Source organism: Dicentrarchus labrax, unplaced genomic scaffold, assembly GCF_905237075.1.
Source record: "Dicentrarchus labrax unplaced genomic scaffold, dlabrax2021, whole genome shotgun sequence".
NCBI lineage: Eukaryota > Metazoa > Chordata > Actinopteri > Moronidae > Dicentrarchus > Dicentrarchus labrax.
Window position 1 is genome coordinate 17,392,822 of NW_026136723.1, and position 22,584 is coordinate 17,415,405.

At 40.6% G+C, this 22,584-nt stretch overlaps 1 protein-coding gene across 2 annotated transcripts; it reads right to left on the minus strand.

Moving 5' to 3' along the window:
- Nucleotides 1-50: 50 nt before the first annotated feature.
- Nucleotides 51-21,454, minus strand: LOC127358330 (E3 ubiquitin-protein ligase RNF19A). Of its 2 annotated transcripts, XM_051391337.1 has the most exons (11): nucleotides 21,286-21,440; nucleotides 13,894-13,971; nucleotides 10,723-11,590; nucleotides 7,241-7,449; nucleotides 6,916-7,060; nucleotides 6,186-6,348; nucleotides 5,902-6,016; nucleotides 5,430-5,588; nucleotides 3,998-4,217; nucleotides 3,577-3,720; nucleotides 51-3,176 (listed from the first exon to the last, which is right to left on the minus strand). In XM_051391337.1, the coding sequence occupies exons 3-11, from the start codon at nucleotides 11,328-11,330 to the stop codon at nucleotides 2,363-2,365; spliced, it is 2,577 nt and encodes an 858-aa protein (XP_051247297.1). In that variant the 5' UTR covers nucleotides 11,331-11,590; nucleotides 13,894-13,971; nucleotides 21,286-21,440; the 3' UTR covers nucleotides 51-2,362. The 2 variants fall into 2 exon arrangements, with proteins under 2 accessions (XP_051247297.1, XP_051247296.1); XM_051391336.1 differs by lacking the exon at nucleotides 13,894-13,971 and having other exon boundaries at nucleotides 21,286-21,454.
- Between the last annotated feature and the right edge of the window lie 1,130 nt (nucleotides 21,455-22,584).

Genomic DNA, 22,584 nt, shown 5'->3' on the forward strand with positions numbered 1-22,584 from the left:
AAGGGTACAGAAAAACATTATTTTCATGTCAAAATATTCAGACAAGAAGCTTCATTGAGAGTTTTATTGTTTAAGAATATGCATTTACATGCACATTATAAAGCAAATAATTAGGGAATACACACCTTTTCAAATAGCATACGTTTCTTTTGACCAAGTTAGAAAAAACAGACCTGGCACTAGTCTTCAAATAATAATATAAAACTCACAGGAATTTAACAGGCGTTTTTCTAACAGAATGAACATAAACAGGGTGGGAATATCCTGCAGCTGGAGGCTTTTGAGGTGCACCGAAACGCTTTTAGTCGACACCACAGCTTCTCTGATGACCTACTCTTTACTCCCGGACGGCTCATGCCGAGCTCGGCCGGTTGATATCCCAGCACAGTCTGTGGTCAGGCTGAAAATTCACAACAGCTGCTGAACATCTGACGCACAAAATGCTGATCGCTTTGGATTAAAAAGAAGGGGTTTTATTGCCAACCGGAGCTGACCGACTACACTGGTGAACTGACTTTGGCTACTTTAGGGACACAATTTCAATATATTATTCCTTAAAAATGACCCAAACAAACATTTTGGTCTTGAGATTTAAAGTATCGTATTGTGATTTTTCAACCTCATGGACTGAACACTCCTCGTGTATTAAAGTAGAGTTTCTACAAGAAAATAATCAAGGTACCATCGACATTAACGGCTCTGTCAAGTGAAGTTTAAACTGCAGTGGCTTGAGAGCAGTCTTTGGTAGGCTAAACAAGCTATTGTGACAGCTAGCATTAGAACTCGGGGGGGTTTAGCATCAGGCTTCATGCATTTCAAGCATTTTATGAGGCAAATATAATTCATTCTCTCATGATTTTTATGCTTATCATTTGAAGACATACAGAATAAGGGAAATGAAAATAAAAATAAAAACACTATACAAAGGATTTCCCCCCAAAGGCACTGTGGGTCCACCAAATATAAAATTATTTGCATTAAACATTTGCAAGGATCTGAGAAAACAACTTAATTTTTTTTACATTGTATTTAAAATACACCCAAAACTCTGAATCAAAAAATTATATTTTGATTTGGAGATTACTGAGGGAGAATGTAGGCCTTTATCATCATACGGTCACAGCTTAATATTAAATCACTGAAAGGAGTTCATAATTGCACCTTTGAGTATATCCGAGCTTCTTATTGCAAATAAATTGTTTGGTTGACTTAGTGTCAGATTACTACAACAAGCAAAGACCACAGTTTTGAATTTAAAAATTGGGCCTTTTTTTTTGCTTTTCTCAGTTACGCTGCCTCAGGACTGTGCCTCTCATAATTCTATTATTACAAAACTATATTTTTTACCAATGCAGACAAGGGCTTGTTAAGATGGAAAAATATAAGATGGCAACTGTCTTAAACCCCAATGTTTTAAAAAGAAAGAAAGGCTACAGTTTGTTGTCGACACAATTCCCACCCCATCATGGTAAAAAGTTTGGACCCAACACAGGGCTTCAACATTAAAACCAACTTTCCCAAAATGGAAAATAAAAATAGGCAAAGACAAAGCACAAAAAACATTTTAACAACAACAGAAAGTAACAATAATAATTTGTCTTATAGGTCGATTATGGAAAAATAAAATCTGCTACTGTATGGACTGGTCCCTCTTAGGTTCAACAATCCTTTAGCTGTGGTGTTTCATGCCATTTTAAGAAGTCACAGAATGATCTGGTGGCACAGCGGTGGACCACAGTGATGACATATCCATCCCTGATTCATGCACCCCCCCCAAAGAAAACCAGATTTTTGCAGATGTCACAAGGGAGATCAGGTTTAGGCTTTAAAATAGCAGCTCACCTTACTATTGCAAAGAATATCACACATTTTACTTCTTCCTATCCACCACTGCTGTGCCTTCAGCTTGGATTCAGTAAATCATTCAGGGGTCAGACTTTGCAGATCATAACGGCTGGATGGGCCTTCTACAGTATCTCACCACCTTCATTACATATTTTACACATGTCCAAATACATTCAACTCTTCCTACTGACCTGGCTGAAACTTCTGGTTCACACATCTTGCTTGTTCCATCACTGAAGAACAGAACCAACCGATCCACTCTGACTTTACTGTGCTCCCGTTTACATTATTCCCTTTCCAACTTGGACCTCGACCTCTCTGTAACTCTATACACTGACATTCACATAATATCCCTTCCTCCACATCAGATTAAAATATAATTAGACTTAAACTTATAGCCTCAAATTTCACCACCATGTTCCCAAGATGTAAGGGCAGGGGGGGGGGCGGGGCACTCATAAGTGTAAGTAAGTGATAAGGCTAACTTAGTTAGCACCTAAAGAACAGGAGAGCTCCTTTAAATATCTGTCTGTATACATTGCTTCCTTGTTGGGCTTACAGGCTGTGCGGCAGTGTTTTGGGTGGTTTCTTTAATATTCTCGTCTTTCTCTGGCTCGGTGTCTGCGACGTCGCCTCTGCTCTCCTCGCTGATGTACAGGAACGTCCCACTACTTCCCTCTTTTGGTGAGGCAGGTGGAGAGGACGACAGCAGGCGGTGGGTGAAGGCTGCGTGGCTACTCTGAGGTGGGTAATGCTCCAGGCGGTCGTGCTCCACCTCGGGCATGGGTGCGATGGTGACGTCATTGAAGGTGGTCGCGGGATGATGAGGGTGGGGCTCCGTTGAGGCGGAGCAGGCTGGATGAGCCGGTCTTGAGGTTTCAGGGTCTGAGCAGCTGAGCTCTGATGAGAAGTGGCTACAGTGCGAGTCGGCCACTGAGGGCAGGCTGCCGCTCAGAGACGGTGAATCAAACTCGGAGGAGTTAGTGCTGCGCTGCTCCAGGAGCTGAGCATCCATTTCTCCCTGTCTCTCATTAATTTTTGTGTCTCCTTTGCTGCTGCTGCTGCTGCTGGCTCTTTTCCAAAGCTTTCCTTTGCTCTTCTTGCCCCCTGAAGTGGATGCTTCCTTGGACCAGGGGGACGAGGGGCAGCAGTGGTTGTCGAGCTGCGCACAGCAGCAGGTGGAGGGGCATAAGCAAGTACCACCACTAGCACCTTTAAGGCCGGCAGTGCTACTGCTACAGCTGGCTTCATCCAGGCTGCTGCTGGCGCTGCAGTGTCTCACCTTCTCCTGTTTGGATTCCACGTCTGCCTGAACTTCCAGACTATTGTCTCTGCAAAATAAAATCACTCAACATTAACCAACAGTAAAAGAGGAAACCATTTTGGTTATCTTTCACATCTTACATGCATATTCACCTGCATATATATTACGAACAACTGTAGTCTTACTTTTGACTACAGAACAAACAATTCTATAAACAGCTCAAGTAACCAAATGAAAAAAGCAACTTTGAATCACCCCACATTTTTTTTATGTGCCACCAGCATGACTTTTTACTAACACAGAAAGCATGCAGTATAGTGTATGATGATAAAAACACACAATGACCTCCTTTAAACAATCTGACCACAGGACGTCTGGTATAAAAAGGTACTAGAAAAACCAGAACTGGGATTTTTATTTCCCTTCAAAAATAGGTCTGCTGCTACAAGTATGCTCTGACTACTGACCTTTCCAGAGACATATAGGCATTGAGGATGGATCCTGCCATTGCCTTTGTGCTTGCATTGTCGCTGATTGTCCCAAGACTGACGGTGGCTGACTCTCCACTCAGACTGCAGCGCTCCTTCTGGACATCGGCCTGAACTTCCATCCTGGAAATGACAATTGACACAAAACATACAATAATTCAAGCCTTGATGGGGCGAATGCATGTTTATTTTATCTAGAAGAACACAATGGCAGATAGTAAGAAAAAGATTTTCCACGATAATACCATGAAATGCGTCTAAATAAAAATGTAAATATAAAGTGTGTAAATTCATTAACACGCCTGCATAAAACGAGCACTCTTTTGCTAATTTATGCTTCAGTCAGTACCATTCTTTGGCCAAAATCTTAATTAATAATAACGTAGAGATCATTCATTACCTGTTGTAGCAGCTGCCAGAGAGGCTGCCAGTGATGCTGGTCCCAGCGAGGGCTGTGGTGCTGGCATTGTCACTCATGTTGTCCCGCTGAGTGGAACTCATGCCGCAGCGCTCCATGTGGGTTCCACTGACACTGAGGCTCAGGCCCGTCAGGCCACCGACACTCGCCCCGTCTCCAAGGCTGGGATTGTTGAGCCGAGTCTCAGCCACAGAGGTTGTGTCTTAGGAGAAAAAAGGGGGAACAGAAAGTTTAATTTATTAATTTACAAAGGAGAGCCAGGCACACTACTTAGTTTCCAGAAGCAAAAAAAGTTCAAGAGAATGAGGAAGGAAATACCAATGAAGAAGAATTAGGGCAGGCGACCCAAGAGAACAACAGCAAACAAGAGAAATTGAGGTCAGGGGCCTAGGTTTACTCTTCTGGAGTTATATCAATGACTTTACTGACATTTACAAGCTTTAAATTCATCACGGAACAACAGATTGATGAATTCTTAGGTGTGAATATGTGTCATCGAGTCTCACACCTTATGTTTCTGGAAAGGTCAAAGTCCCTTCTGTTATTTGGATTCATAATAATCATTGGCAGTGTTGACAGAAGGTGTGAGAAATACAATCCATCTCCCTTAACGCCTCCTGGGAAAGCACGTCGAGCTCAACCTCACACAGCCGTCAGTTCGACAGTGACAAACACACGCAGACAGGGGAAACCACTGACACTGCGCCCGTCATTTCACACCATCACACACCTCAAAGACTTGTCTCCCATCAACTGTTTTGGCACTTTGCAGGCTATGAATAATCCATATGTACACACAAAGGCACTGACAGGTGTGGGTGTACTTCTGCAAACAAATGTGAACACAAACATGCTAGTACACACAGCTACCACAACCCCTTGTGAGTGAGTGGTTGCTGGAAAAAGATGCTTGTATTTTTCTAAATATTCAGGTGCTGTACTGAATAATGACACATAAGCCAGTCTACAGTGAGTGTATGACAGGGGAGGAAAAGTGTATAATATATTAGCAAATTTGTCATTCTGAGTAAAATATCTCCCTTTTCAATAAACTTTTGGTAAAAACGTTTGCCTGGCATTAACGTTTATAGGAATGCAAAAGTGAGACTGGAATACAATCAGCAAAAGTGCAAAAGTTGAAAGAAAAAGGCAACAGGTTTATTGATATTCATGTGTCTTAATCTACTATGCTTTATGATTTGTTTAGCTTCTTAGGAATATGGCTGGATGTCACTTGATGACCATTGTTTAATTTTTGCATATTTATATTATGTGATTTATGTATTTTAAGCCTGTGTTCCTCTTGACTGCAAGACAAATTTCTATAGTTCAACTTGTACATTCTTCGTACTTTCATTGGAAATCAGTGGCATTGCTTTCCTGTGTTGTTCGTCGTTTTCCATCAGTTACTCACCTGTGGCCGCCGCCCCGCTGCCTATGTTGTCATTTTCGTCATCAAACTCAATTCGCACTCCTTTGCCATTGCCAGCAGACACTCCACAGCCGCCGCTCCGGCACAGTGAGATCGGGACAACTCCGTAGACGTAAGCCAGCATGATGGGAACACCGATGCCTAGAAGAATGTAAACACACACTTACACAGTGGAAGTTTTATCAAGGTTCAGTGGTAAACTGTAAATATATAGCAACAACCTTTCCAAACACTATTTAAGGGAAAAGAAATCCCCTTTTTAAACAGAAAGACCAGAATGTGACAGATGTTTTGGGCCATTTCCACGATGCTTTAATGATGCTTTTATAACACTCAATTTAGACTAATGACCCACCGAGGAAAGCCTTTTACATAATTTAAATGTTGTCAAGAAACAGATGGTGAAGGAGAGAGAGTGAAGAGGAAAAAAGAGCGAAAGACCCTTCTGTCTTACCAACAGTGACTGCTGCGACCACAGGCGATACGATCACAGACAGCGTCACACCACCAGCTATTACCAAGTTCCTCTTGTGTTTGGAGATGTCTTTCCCCTCATAGCGATTATGGATCTGAGGAAGAGAATCATCATGTTAATAACTTTAAAGAATTATATCTTGAACTACAACTGTACCACTGCTAACTGACTTCTATTTACAGTCTCCCTCTATCTGAATAAACTGCTGGTTTTGAGCACTATTGTTCCTTATCATTCCTTAGCTGTGTGGAGTTAGTGCTCACCTTTCTGCCCACATAGACTGGGATGCCAATGATCATTGCAGGGATGGCAATGCCAGCTATGAGGGCGATGCCCACGGGTGCGCCCACCAATGTGCCGAGCTGCCAGAGAATCTTCTTCTTTCTGCTCCATGGCTTCTTCCCCCAGAAGGTGCAGCCTGACGGACTGAAAGGAGGGAGAGAGGAAATGGGGTTGTGTCATCAGGGCAAACAGAGGGAGAGAGTGTGAATGAGTGGAAGAACTGAATGGGGGGGGGGCAGCTGAAACAATTATACATTTCAGCTATTTTTTAAGACCATCTGTGCACAGAAGAGACAATTAACCACTATGCATGCATCACAATCCAACAGTGAGTTGATGTTTCTTCCTATCATCATAATGCTCAGGGATCCAAAAGCTGAGATTAACTGTAACTAAGCTAGGTAGCAAAGAACAAAAACATTTAGGGGACCTATGCCAAAAGCAAAACAAAAAAACACTCCAGTTGAAAGCTCTGGAAAACCATGAGTTAAGATTATTTCCAAAGTCAAGAATTAACTTTCACACTCAAAACAAAACTGAAATTCAATGCATAACCACAACATTCATGGTTTCCTTTCATGTCAAACGCCGCACTCTATGGCGTTGGCTCTCAAAAAGGCAAAATGCCAAACAAATGAAATAACAGGAGGGACAACTGTATCAACTACTGAGTGCAGACAAGCAGTTCTCTCTACTGTGCATTTGTCTCACCTTAAATAGTGCAGGTCAGAGATCTCCTTCATGCAGAGCCAGCAAAACTCGCAGCCGCAGACAGCACAGGTCATGTGATTACAGCTTCCATCATTCATCTTGATGATGTAGGCAGCACAACGAGGACACGGTTTGATGTCGTCTCCTAGTGGAGGTTGATTGAGGGAAAGCAAGAAGAGCAGTTTGCATACAGTATTTTCAGTGAATGTTTACAGTACATATTATACACTATGAATTCATCTGTATCCGAGTATGAAGCTTAAAAAAAAAGGTGATGGTTGTGCTAAAGGTACAGATTTGCGTGTGGTATTTATTTGATTGTTACCTGCAGCTCCACTCTCTTGGCTGTAGCTGAGAGAGGAGGACCTGAAGCTCCTCAGCCGGAAGGTTTGGGCCCTTTGTTGCCGTGCTGTGTCACATGTCTGGTTGGGGTGCCACAGCTGTTTGCAGTGGTAGCAAAACTCTGTCCCACAGCCCTCACGCCCACAGGTGATCTTTGGGCAGCTGGCACAGCCAAACGCAATGACTGCAAACCTGAGAGACAAAAACAAATTCACCAAAATGGTGGTTAATATTTGCTGGTAGGAGCACGTGTGTGGTAGTTTAGTACAACACTAGGGGTCAGCAGGCCTAAAATGACAAGTGCAGAGGTAGAGTAAATATCTAATACACTTCTCAAAGGGATGTATTCCTAAAGATGTAGATAGCAGCAGTGTATACTATGAAAGTGTGTGTTACATAAACACAGGAAATTAGCTGACTTTCCATGATGATTTCGCCAGTGAGCTCTGTTGCAATAAATCAGTACTCGCATAATCAGTTCTGCATGACTGCCTGTCACCGTAGAATCCCTAATCAATCATTACAATGGTAAATTTGATGGCTGTTATTAAAAGGTACATAGCATGACCGGGCAAAGTCCTACAACTGTTTTGTTATAAACATCCAAATCTAATAAAACTTGACAGACTGGCTTTATAAAAACCCAACCTGCCTTTTATATCCCAACACAATTTAAGCCTCATATAAATGGCTTTATTATCTGTGAAAATAATACGATGAATTGTACGGGATGAACTGTTTCCCCTTGCCTGCTGACTCACAAACCTACTTGCGTCCCTCTAGAATTAATAAGATGACACATCAATAACCATTTTGTTGAAAGGAAAAGCTTGGCGACTGCAGAGAGGACAGCAGAGAACCTGGCCGATTAATAGAGTAAGTACATGTATGAGAACTTCAGTTAAACGCAGAGACTGTTGCAGTCATTCAGTAACCCATGGTAGGATTATCATGGGAACATTAGACACAGGCAATAAGGAAAAACAAACACTCTAGCTGACATTTAACCGTGTGTTACAACTCTATACTATAAATCACTGTGTGCAAAAGGTCCAGTGTAAATAGCATGATCCATATAAAAGTCTGAAGCTTGCATGAAATTGACAATTATTAGCATTTTATTTCATTTTTCTACAAACCAAATAAGAAAGAAACTGGGAGATGAATCAATGATGAAAATAATTAGTTGCAGAAACATGCTCAGTCCTTTATCCATTAAGCTTAAGGACATTATAAAAATATAAACTTCAGGCAATCTGTCTTAGAGCAGAGCAGGGAGATGATATTTATTAAAGCCTTTCTTTGGATGATTAGAGTTAAAAAGTGGTTTCAATCTCAGTGTTTTCATTTGGGGCAAAGTTAATAAAACAATTCAAGTTCAAAAAGGGAGATTGTCTGGACTATGATCAAAGATACTGTAGGATTTTCGTTATATTTAAAATATTTTATAGTAGTCATTTTACGATGCTTTTTTTAAAAGTTCCTGTTGAACTGACGCACTTTTCAGTAGTAGTAGCGTGTGGGAAGAATATAGCTACAGAGCATTCAGTCTAGACAGTTTCCAGACAGTTTCCAGACAGTTTCCAGACAGTTTCCACTAACACCTCTGTGAAGCAAACTGATGGCAAATGGTGTAAAAGTTGTAAAGTGGATGGGAGAACCTCCAAATGGACCTTTTGGTATTATTACTATCCTGTGTTTTTCCACAATCTATCTGTGTAACAACTGCATTCCCGTTCAGTTTTGACTCATGTGAGACACATCAGGCCCAGAACACAACACGTGCACTAAACTGTGTATGACACTACTGTGAAGTCAAGCCTCTACCCTGCATACAGAAAAATTATTCATCTCTATAAGCCAAACGTTAACTTTGACAAACCCAAATGCTTAGCTGACCAACACTGCACAATAACTTTGCATCGGCAATAACCAGTGAAGTGTGACAGTGAGTGAGGCTTAACTGATTAGATTTTTAAAAAAGCTAATGAAAAGGCCATTATTCTAACAGCAGTGCTGTTACAAAAGAGAGAGAGTGTGAAGGGTAAAGCCATTACTGAACTCAGCTATCACTCAAAACTAAGGATGATAACAGAATGCAGGAAATGTGGACTATTAACTACTCCAAAACTCTACAAATTACTATGATTAGTTTTCTGTCCAACACTCCTACTCCTAGAAACTGCATCAGCAAAAAAACATAACAGACTGATGCAAATGCAGATGAGTAGTTCTGATTATGCTGTGAGCAAGGTTGTTGTTGTAGCCTCAAGGGTGCACTAAACAACAGGTAAAGCAGGGTGACCTAGTGAGCACAGAAATGTTAGCCTCCGTTCAGGCCCCTGTGGGCAAACTGTTGAATCCCTACGAGCTCTAAAACATACAAGACCCTGACCTGACCCTCACCTGCACTGTCACCACCTTGTGAAAAACCCAGAAAAACAGTTTCTCCCTCCAAGAAGTTTCAATAACATCTTTTTTTGAGCAGCGGTTGAAGGAATGGACTGAAGTTTCGCAGTACGTTATCTTGACCTGAAGCTAATAATGTATCACTAAATACTTATACTAACACAATACACAGAGGTTTAGTTTTTATTCACTTTGGTCATTCATACGTTGTTTTTAACCTGTCTTGCTCTTTTGTTTTATTCTGTGTGGTACTCCTTTTAACACTTTTTCTAGTCTTGCTATTGTTTACAGTGTTACTGTAAAGCACTCTGCCAGTTTGTTTAGAAAGTGCTTTACAATAACTAAAATATGAAGATATTATGATTATTATGATTATTACACACAAATCCCTACCAGCTTTATTCAACAATTAAAAGTTTGTGTTGTATTTTATCTACCACAGGAAAGATTCTGTATATTAGTATGTGTGAAGGGCAATAAAAATATACCCAACTTGACTTAAAAATGTTAAACTCATTTAGTTTTAGTTAGTTATTATTAATACTGCTCTGAGACACTTTTTACTGTTTCATATACTCCTATAGTTCAGACCATTGTGTGGTTGGAAAACTGACAGGTACAGTCTGATAACAATTGGCATCATCGTTGCGTCTTTTTTGGCTGACTCATTAGGCTGACAGAATAAACAGGTCTATTACTGCTGCGAGTTATTTATAACTCAGGCATCAATGCAGAAGCTGGGGTGAACTTCAAAAGGCCAGATTACACCCTTGAAGTTTCCTTGATGTAGCTGCTCGCTATGTTATTTTGGGACTCGTGTATTCGTTATATCAGAGGGATGAATCATCGAGTACATCACAGGTAACCGAAATAGTAGTTTTAAAATATTAAATGAAAGCTGTAGTCTATGTGGAAATAATGTCAAATGCTTGAAACCTTTAAATTTCAGTATGCTTTGTTTTCATGAATGTTAGGTGGACAACACTTGATATATTGGATATGTGGGCACAATAATCCACTGTATAGCCTATATAATTCTTTAGCTGTTGTTCTTACCCACAGTCCGGCGCAGGGCACCAGCGGCAGTCAGGTTCAGCCACGAGCCACCTCCTCAGCATGAACTCCTCATACTTCTCCATGAGGGCTCGGTCCCCCAGGATCAACCGGATGTCGTGGGGGTTGAAGCGCTCCGAGCACTCGGGGCAGCAGATGTTGACTCGAGACTCTGAGATCTCGATGCGCAGATACTGTCGCAGGCAGTCTGCGCAGGAGCGGTGGTGACAGGTCATGATGTCTGGGAAGCGCTCGCGTGTATGGCGCAGGAGGCACAGAGGGCACTCCAGCAGCTCTGATGAAGAACCTGATACTGATGAAGTCGATACTGCGCCTAGCGCAGACTGGGCAGAAGTTTTGTCATGGAAAGTCTCTGGCTGGACAATTTCGGTGCTGACAATGCCGTCCACTCCAGCTGCAGCCTGCAAAGGCCGGGACTTACGCTTCGGGTCGCGGTCATGCCTTCGTCGTCGACCAAAGAGTGAGTGGAGGGACAGACGACGCTTCTTGGGGGTCTTTCTAACTGAAGGGAGGCTAACAGAGGAGGCAGCAGAGTGAAGGTCTCGCTCTGAGCCTGTGCTGCCATGATGCTGCTGGTGCAGGCTGCTCATCACGCCAGAAGGGGCGCCGCTGGTGCTACAACCAGAAATCACCACATCAGGAGTGGAGATGAGGGATGGAGAGAGGGGGGAAGATGGAGAAAGGGACTGGGGTTGAAGGGACAGGATGGTCAGGGGAGGGGGCTGGGCCGCTGTTAGCTAGGACATAGTGGCTGAATGCTGGTATAAGAGGTCTGGAAGTCTGTTGTGCGGTCTGTGCCTGGTTTAAATCCCAGCGATGAAATGTCGATGTTCAGAGGTAGGACACCAACCTGAGAGACAGAAAAAAAAACAGAAAATCACCCACAGAACTGAAAACGAAGGCATCAACTTTAAATGTTCTGCAGCAAAAACAGAACCACTTGGAGGGGTAATGTAACGTGTGTTTCTCAGGCTGAGTTACAACCAACTAACTGGAGGTACAACATTTAAAATCTGACAAAATCTAAGACAACACAACTATCATTGAGGCTTTTTACTGGTCTCTGTGTTAAGGAAAGACCAACTCTTTCATAATTAGGAGTTTTCTGGCTGGCTTCAGGCATTTTTTTCCAAGCGTGCCTTCTGTGTTTGTTCGTTTGTGCATGCGAGACTGCTTACATAAAATGGCTACAGGCTTTCCCTGGAGAGTGAATTAGTCATGTGTAGGCAAAACAAAATGAAATCCTGTATTTTTCCCATCATAGATCTCAGATGTGGCCACAGCTGTGTCAATGAGCAGCCACACCTTGCCTCAAATGCTTCCACATGCTCTTATTTTACACAGTGTGAACAACTCACAACAACTCAGCACAAATCATCATCTATGACAGGAGCATTTAAGTGAACATGTAGTGGATGTAGTGCTGAAATACTGAAAGCATTTGAGCATTCAAACAGATATTTCTCAAACGTTTTATTGCACAAATAAGAAACATATTGTTGTGTGCCAGGGTGTTTTAACCACAGACATTGGCACCTGATTTTGTGCTCTATTGAACTTTTAGCAGCAATAACACCCTGATTCCAATAGTAAAAAACATTTAAAAGAATGCTGAATAAATGAGAGCTTTAAACTGGTCAGTTGGGAAATTAAAGATTTAAATGCCAACCTATTGCAGCCTACAAGATAAAGTCTATAGATTTTTGCAGACCAGTCCAAAGTCCAGATGGTTAAAATCAATAACCGTTGCCAAATCGGGTTATAAGACAGCTTTATGTTACCTGGTGTGTTCCCAACTTAAGTGGAGAAACAGCCTGTTTTATTAATGCCCTCAAATTTGTCCGACTCATCTCTCATTTGTAACACCACACTAAGATCAAACGGCTGACATCAGCAAGAAGTGCTGTAGCTGAGGGCTACGCAATGTTATTAAAAAAGTACTTGCATCCCCTTAAAGGATTATTGCTATTTAACAATTAGACACAATTTACCATGTTGATTTATTAGTTTGTTTCATAATGTTACCACTATTCCAACAAAGACATTCTGTGCCCTAGTTAAGAGACTCCATCTTCAGTTTAACTCTTTAGAATTTGGAGTCGACTCCCGAGTTTGCACTGAAAAACCCATAAACATGAAAAATACAGTATGGCAATATGTAGTAGTTTAGCCGACTTCATTGACAGTCGACACCGGAGCTGAGAGCGTTGGAGCAGTCGACAGACACAGGTCGTGCTGTCCTGCCTCGCATCGTGCTGGTAAGGTCACTTTAAAACCAAGTGTACAGTGTGTAATGCCGTTGCTCCGGCCTCGCTCTGGGTGCAATGACACGGTTTAAACTCGGGGACTTCTCAACTGATGATTCTAGTCATTGACTTTTAAATGGCAGCTCTAATTTAAAAAAAATTCGTATCGGTGCGATAAAGCAAAACAGCATTGCAAAAGGATACATGGAGGACAAAGAATGATTCCCTTCTGCTTCTGTATGCTCTTGAGTTTGTGTGTGTGTGTGTGTGTGTGTGTGTGTGTGTGTGTGTGTGTGTGTGTGTGTGTGTGTGTCATTAGGGACTAATTTCAGGAAAATTCCAGAGGGAGCCAAAAGGTGACTAATTAACAAGCCCACTGCAAATCTCAACTGGGACAGCAGTCCAGCAAAGTGCAAACACTCAGTCTCATAACCTAGAGACCTTGGTCGGAATGGCTGCGGTTTTTCTCCCCTCATGATGACATGCAGGCAGCATTTAAGTTTTACTATAGCTACTTAAATGTTAGAGGAAAGTTTTAAAAGACTTTCTTTTAGCTGCACAGCCAGAAGCCATATTCAGCCTGGTGCCCTAGACTGCACTTGTTTAGATGCCAGCTCTCCTTCCTCTACCATATCAACCAAATATTTCAACTTGAATTAATTCTGCATTAACAACCAAAGCCCTTAAAAACACTGTAGGTTATTTCTGTATGCCCAACAACTCGGAGCAGATTTCAAACCTGAGGCATGAAATTACAAAACTTCAGTCCACTTCTTCTCCAACAGTGGAAAGCAGAATCTCGTGGCCACTCGATGTGCATTTGGGAGGTTTTGTGATGCCAGGAGTAAACGGCAATCCATCTCACACACATTTAAACTACAAGGTATAAATAATGGTACTGGCCCACCTTTCAGGATCCCCCTCTGCGACACAGGAGCTCATACACTGTTAGGAGTGGAATATACAGTAGGCTACTGTAACACAGCTGAAAATAAGAGATGAAAGATCTATGAGGCTTACAGTTTTAACCAACATTTCAAATATAAACCAGCAGTTATCTTGCTGACAAAACTTAAGTCTATGCAGGTATGGACACGCACAGTGAACAAAAGGAACTAGTTGGAAATGGAAACTAGTTGGAGCTCTCATACTGTTTGAAGCAAATCCATTTAGTTAAATTTAGTTACTGGATGATACAATATCCTCACTTAATTATTATTATAATGCATTTACTGTGTGACGTAGAAGCTCTTCTCCTTTTCTCAGAAGGTTGTGGTATAATTTCATAAAAGCATATTAAGCTCTGATGTTATGGTGGTCATTAGTTGTGTTATAAATCACTCAACAAAGTATCTCAGAATTACTTTATCAATTAGGTTGCACATCTGACATTTAAGTGCCTCTCACAATAGACTTTGCTGCAAAAAACAAACAAACAAACATGGGGCGTGGAGAACTAGATGTTCAGCAGCAACATATAGCTGATTACAATGTTCAAGTAAATTTAATGTAAAGTTAACCTATGCGCTGAACTCTGAATTAAAGACAAATGAGAGATGAAGTCTGAACCATAATTGCATCTCATCAAACCATTAGCACTGCAGCCAAGTTGTTAAGAATAATGTGTTTTAATTAGTGGGTTTGAAAGTCACAATTACAACCCAAAGCCTGCATATGACATCTAAAATCTAAGCAACACAAAACACCAGAGGGTAATGCAACATGAGACTGGTGATGTGAGACGATCAGACAGTTTTGTTGGTGCCACTTCCTTGAGGTGTGTCAGGGCAAATGCTGCCACTGACTCAAAGGCAGACTGCTGAATCTGGAGACATGGCACAATACTTTATCCTGTTAACTTTACAGAGAAATTAAACCTTATAAGAAATAAGGAGCTTCACTACCAGGACACATCTTGTAAATTTAAACACTGAAAACTTCTTTAGCAGCAGACTTCCAGAGCTATTCTTGAGCACTGAACTGTGTCATGGACCAACAAAAGCAGAAAATGCTTTTCTGATGATTAAGCTAGTGACCATGAAGATCCACTGCGAGGCGAATCTGGTTCTGGCTAAAGCGATGTCCTAACACAATAATTCCACATCACAGCAAAGCCCGATGATGTATTGGGTCAACCAGCCAAGTCACGTGAGCAAGAGGAAATTTTAACAAGACAGAAGAGCAATTTCAAGCAACCCGCAAGTTGATGTGAAATTACACTCCCAAGGCGCAATCAAACTGGAAAAGCCTGCCTCGGCACTATACCGAGAGTGAGTGGGACTTTCCATGTGACTGCGGTCAGTGTGTGTTTCTGTTTTTGTGTGTGCACGCACATGCATGTATTCAAGTTCTGCGGCCCGGGGGCAATCACATGCAACCGCGGCTCACACACTGGGATGGTGTCCCAGTTCCCGAGACAACCCCCTGGGCAGGAAGCGTACTGCGGCAGAATAAATGCTTTCAACCTTCCGTCAACTCTTAAAAGAAAAAGAAATCGGAGTTTGCATCAGCTGATGCTACACTATGATTACCATTGTAATATGATTTAAATCTGTGGTTTTCTACTGGAGGGACAGGTCAACTCAAGGTTACTCAGATGTTTTGGGAGTCACGCTATAATTTATGTGTCAAGATGGTCGGGAAAAAAGTAGTAACCAAATGTGTCACTTGGGGCTGCAGTGGTAATGGCTTTAACAAGTATGGCCTTTCAGACCACGAAGCAATAACATGTTGGCTCCTGAATCGCAATAAACAAAATAAATCCAGGTTTCCATTGCCTGTAATTTTGCAGAGAGACAATTAGGTGCATAACTGAATTGCCATGGAGCATTTTATATTACAGGTCCGTGTCTGAATACTGGCACGCCAAAAACCTGATTTATAAATATGTTTTTGTAATTTTTAGGGTAAATTAATAAGCTATAACCCGAACAGGGCCCTCTCCCAAAGAAACATCCTTTCCTGAACATTCACATTATCACTGCTCCCAGACACTTCTTCTGTTTCCAAAGTAAATAGAAGAGCAGCACGCAAATAAAACTAGGCAGACCGACTGCATTTGCAACTCCTTCTTTGGAACTGCTCAAAAACAAATATATAACTTTGTGCTTACGTGAAAATGTATCACCTCCCTTAACCATCAAGTGGTTTCACAAATATCCACACACACACACACACACACACACACACACACACAAGATGGGTCATCTCCTACAGTCTAATTAATAGAATAGCATAAGGGGTTTTACAGTCCCAGATACATGCAACGAATGGGGGGGGATGAATAATTACTGGATGGTATAGTTTAAATTGTTTACAATGTTTTATTTACATGATACTGAAGGAAATTTCAATGTAAAATGTAACTTAAGTCAGACCTAATATCAACTGTCCGCTTGTTCATGCTTTTAAGTCTACCAGGCTGAAACTTTAGGTTACTTGCATAATTCCGAGTTCAAATGTGTAAAACACAATAGGGGAAGCAACAATAAGTTGGTTAAAATGTATTTGTCTCTTTGGATTATAGCCATACGTATACTGGATTGTTGAGGGTAACAATATAGTGGCGAGTGTGAAGTATTTTACAGAAACATATAACATACATATACATTGTTGATAAGGATCCCTTACATTTTGTTATTAAAGAATTGTGAGAAAGATGCTTAGCTTGGCTCTTCTCTAATCTACTTCTCCTATTTTGGACAAAGTTGAAGTTGAACCGCAACATCCGCATTGTACTCTCTCATGTCTAACGCCTTGTTGACAAGTTTAATTTAAAATGTGAATCCCTGCCGTGTTTCTCAATGCAGAGGTGCCAATTTAGGTATGGAGGATGTAAGCTTCCTGGGATTTTGTGAGTCCGGTAACTTAATGCCTACCTTCAAAGAAATCCTACATACAATGATCAGCTTCTAACACTGGAAACGAGTGGCTCAAAGCGCTCATCGCGTACACTAATTTCCGGTGACATTCCAGCCAGAGGTCAGACTTCCTGATCGTGACAATGTATTCAGTTACTAACGGTTTGAGACAGAGGAACAGCCCAGAGACTGGATGAAAAGCTCTCTTTTTTTTTTTAACATAACTTGTTTACCTTCCATATTGAGAGGAAATATTTCAGCTTTTTTGAAACTGTCACTGCTGCCTACGCCCCAATACATCCTTCTGAAGAAAGTTCACGCTGGGAAAAAAAGTTATTGTTAGACTGCCCAGCATTCATCGGGTGAAGGCCAACTTTCTGTCAGCTGGACATTGAAATAACACTGTGGCTTAATGAATCTCTATTTAGCCTATTATCTGCCAGCCAAAGCACAATAATAATGTCTGACGTTCAACAGAAAGTGGGGACAGGAGAGAGTGTCTCTGAGGCTGCTTTCAGCACTATTTACTAAACAGCCGGATTTACAGCCAACGGGCCATGGTACTTTTCCACTGTATCCGCCACACTATGATGAGGAAACGTCTTCATTTAAATGTGTCATTAAAACTTCAGATGAACATAGTTTATCATGTCAAAAAGCAATTTAAACATGGGGCTGTATTATTTTGCCATTTCTCCATTCAGCACCATGGAGACAGCAAATAAAGACCGCTTGTTTTTGCCCCAGCTACAGAAGGAGAGATACCATTTGTCTACTTTATACAGGCTCTTCTATAAAGCAGAAGAGCCATGTTGTGGATGTATTGTGAGACTCTAAATTGTTGCTGCTCATTCATATTAACAACAGCCTGGTTTCTTAGAAAAGAGTAAACTACAATCTCGACTGTGGCCACAACACAAAAATTGCAGCATAGCCCACACAGTGAGCTTGAGCTACGATAGGACCCATATGTGCAGCTATGGGCCCTTACCACCAGGAGCCATTAAAAAAGGTGCCCTGTGGAATTTTCTTGTGAACCATCTAAACTTAGGTTTATACAGCGTTGCTCACCAGAACTTATTGTGTGTCCTTGTGGTCTAAGAAATGTGATCAATGTATTTCTTTTCTAAACATAAACATTTGCAAAGCAGATTTTTCTTTGTAACTTTGTAACCAGCATTGTTTAAATCCATGTTTATTTGCTAGCAGTCTTCTTCTTCCACGTCTATGCTGTTGCATTACTGCTTATCTTGGCGCCGCCAGCAGATCAGTGGAAAATGGAACAGTGTCTCCGAATGTGGTCTGAGCGACAGGATCTCAATGTGTCCTCAATTCACACCTGTACTTTGAACTGTGCGCTGTGATCAGATCACCCAAGATGCATGTTAATGCCAGGTGTAAATGGGGCCATGGGGGACAGACGGGTGGCATTGGGTGAATCCACTCCATCATGCATCTTCCAATCACTTTATACCATGACGGTCCCCTCACTGTCTGCCTTTTCTGCTTAAGTCTTTTCAGCCCAAACAGCAGGGGGGAAGGAAGCAGATGGGTGGTGTGATGGGTCAGACAGCTCTGTTCCACTCTGCTACAGCGAAGGAGGAAACAAACACCAACAGCTATTCACAATTTACCAGCATTGCTAAGGCTCATGGTTTAATTAAAAGCCACGGATGCACTGCTTTAACTCCTTTAAATTTATTTAGCTAGAAACCTTAAAAGAGATGTGGGAAAAATTTGTGCATACAATAAAAGAGCTTTTTGACCTTATTTGTTGTTTACTGTTGCATTGCAGAACTAACTTAAATACAACCTGAAATAAATAAAGGACTAAAACATACACCATGGAGCATGTTCTATAGATTATCTAAAGATGTACTATTGATTCTTAGATTACAGTCTCCACTGAGAGACTTTATCTTTAAGTTGATCTTATCTTCATCCACATGGTCGTAAATTCTTTGCATTTACCCATAGATTAACAGGAATTTAAAGATAACCACAGGCTGTAATAATACTTCTTTTTGGTGCTGCGTAACAAAACAGAAAGACCAACTAAAACTAGAAAAACCTTCCCTAGCATTCATAAATTAAACATGGTCACTATCTGTCCCTGGTGTGCAAATATTTTTTGAGCATTCATCAAGCTAAAGGAAAAGTTGAGATAAGTGTCAGTGCTCTTGCCACAGCTCATGGGTCTTGTGCGTCTCTGTAGCAGGCTGCGGTCTGACCGTCAGTGTCACACAACTTACACACAGACAGGAGTCTCTTTCATAGGCACAACCTGCATAAAACATGAATTCCCTGCATAGAAGGTCTAAATCACTGTCAATATGTTAATGTAAAATATTTTTCAACATAAAATATGATCAGAATGTTTCCCCCTGTACAACTGGCCAGCAAATTTAGGTCAGTTAACCTTAACCTAGTTCAGGCTGGAGAATTGCGCCCTACTTTAGATCTTTTACAAATAAGGGGTGGGTTAGTTGGTGCAAGCTCTCTGGGTCAATAAGTGACAAGAAGCACAAGAATTGCTTGTTTCACCACTAGTTTACTCACAGGAAACAATAACTTTATATAAAATGAAAAATATGGGCTTTAAAGACAGAATTCAAAATATATATAGGAACAATACACTGTTCAAAATCAAAACACATCAGTTGGATCTGTGGTGAGAAATGCCACTGGTGGTAAGACATGAGCTGGAAGTCATGTCATTTCAACACATGTCCCACAATATTACCAAACTCAGGAGTATAAACAGTTTCAGTTTACATTCAGCAATTCTGAAACTGAAGTTTAACAGTAGGCCATTAGGAGAAAACTAAGCACTACGTATGACTCATTGACAGAAAGCTCCGGCGTGGATGGCCTGGATTCATTTAGCATGCATGCTATAAAAGTGGCACAGTAAATAAGGAAAGAACTGCGCCCAGCAATTGACCTGTTATCTACTGAGTAAAACATTGTTGACTGTGCCATTAAGTGACGACGTAAAAACAATGTAGGAGAACATTTCACCATTCACTGAACCGGGCCTATGTTTAGCAACGAGTCCCTGGTGGTGGAAGGAGTATTCAGCTCATTAAAACAACTGTAAGTCCGACATTAAACCTTACTTAAGTAGAAGTACTTATTGGGAGCAAAATGAACTCATTAAATACCAGAATGGGCTCCGTCAGAGCTATTTTTTATACGTTATACTATTAGATAATTATTTTTATTGATGGATTAACATGCCACCTCAGCTGACTGAGGTAGAAGTCATTTTATATTCTGTCAGGTGGCTTAATTCACTGTATAACAATGCATTGTATTTTAGAGGATTATAGGTTTTTAAAATCCTAATCTGCAAAGTAACTAGTAATTGCAGATGTCAGGTGAATGTAGTTGAGTAAAAAGTACAACACCTACCTCTAAATATAGTAAAGTCGAAGTGAAAAGCAAAGTGAAAGTAAAATGAACTTTACATTAATTACTTGCTGTAAAAATGTGAACCAAAAACAATGAAATGCCCAAACAAACGGTATCAGATGTCCCACTCATTCACTGCACACGGGTATGGTAAATTATTAGCACATTATAAACACATTAAACCTTTAAATAAAATATAAGTATGGCAGAGTCAAAGCATAACTTAACTGTACATTCACAGACAGCGAAACAAACCAGTCTCTAACATTACACTAATCAGTCCAAATGCCCTACAGGCTGTGAATGCAACATAAATGTAGTGAAAACAATAAATTAGTGGTCTCGACCTGTTCTGGAGATCTAAAGTGTTTACGATCTCCTATTTAAGCTAAAAACAAATATGTGAACACGTCTTTTACAGCCTTAAACCGCAGAGTGCAAACAAAGTACCGAAATGAGGATATTGTGGATAACGTTATTTCCCATCCAAAAAACCCCACAAGCACACGTTAGCACTTGGCTTGTTTGTCCACATTCAAAATGAAAACAATAACTCACAAGAAAATTAAAAGGGGGCTTTACATGTGTCACCTGAGCCTCGGCACAGGAAGGACCAAATTCTGTTTGGACTTTTCCACCTGGCTAACCAGCGTTAGCCTGCAAGCTAACGAAATCAGATTTGGCTAGCAGGAAGCTAGTGCCCAACTTTAATCGCCCAAAGAGTTGCAGACTCGCCGAGCTATGGCGTTTGCTCGCCTGCTACACATTTAAAATCCACATAATGGTTTTTATAAGTTAGCAAACGTAACGGCCGTGATGAAAACTTTACCCGGTGTCAGCAGAGGCTTTCCGCTGACCCAGAGTTCAGTCTAACAAGCTAGCAAAGCTAAAAATAAATAAATAAATAATAAAAACTAGCTAGCTTCTCGTCCGTCTCGAAGAGGGAGGAAGTTCTGATCTGTGAGATATTAACCGACCGTTGGCGGGTTCAGGCTCTAAAGATCATTATTGGGGACAACACTTACCGGTGAAGTTTCCCCTCGGCTCCTCTTACTTCACAACAGAAGTGTACACTGTCTCCATTTTCCCTTTCAGCCGTAGTTAACACAAAAATAGTTGCAGAAAACTTCGCAGGACAGTCTCGGTACATTCCCCCGTGAGTCTGACTGTTGTTGTTAAGCGACAGAAGGAAATGGCTACAAATAACATTTATACTTCCGGTCGCAAATGTTCGCTTTTCACAATAAAAGACTCGTCTAAACGAAAACATAGCCAGTGGAAGAAGTATCCACATTTAATAACACTGTAAAAAAAAAAAAAAACTCAATTAATAGTAAAACAAATTTAACAAAAAACTAACTTACACTTTTATTTAACTATAAAGAATCCCTTTTATTGGCCAGGTATGTGCACACACAAGGAATCAGACTCCTGTTTTATGTTGCTCTCAATGTACAAACAAAGATTAAGCATAAATAAACAGGACAACAAGCTCAACAAAATAGACATAAACTACTATGTACAGTTATACACACACACACACATATATATATATATATATATATATATATAAACAAACCAAAAAAACAATAACATGTGTAGACAGTAGACAATAGTGTAATGGTGCAGAGTGCAAAGGAGGCTGAAATAAATATTTCTGTGCAGGTTTCTTTATCTACATGATGTAAATGGATCTGACAGTATATGCAGTATATGCAGTATGCACAGCATAGGTAGATGTATTTGAATGATATGTGTTGATGTTTAAAAAAAATACAATAACAATAAAAAATAGTAATATAAATAGTATTCAATTTCAGTGGATGTTAGATAGGAGTCAAGTGTTTCTCAGAGTGAAAGCCTGTGGGTAGAAACTGTTCCTGAGCCTGTTACAAGTATAATGTATTAATAAGATTTACTCAAAGTCAATGTAAAAGTACGCAGGTCCCTAGAGTGTCCTATTACTGTATGCATAATAATATTTGATAATGAGGAAAAAGGTCAACTTTCAAAAACTAGATAGTTGTGGATGGTGTGTTTTTTCATAGTTAATTTTATTTTGGTTCATAGGCATGTGTGAAATAACATACTTTATAAATACTTTATAAAACAACCAAAGAACCAAATCAACACTAATCAACTTTGAGAAATTTGTTTCAGATTATTTTAGTAAAATGAACCAAAACCACCCGCCATGTAGAAGTACTTCAGTGAATTAAACTACAACACACATTAAACTACTAATATGAAATTTCCCTATGACTATGTAATAGTGTAATATTGTGTCTGCTTTTATTTGTAAACCAAATTGCTCAATCGGAACA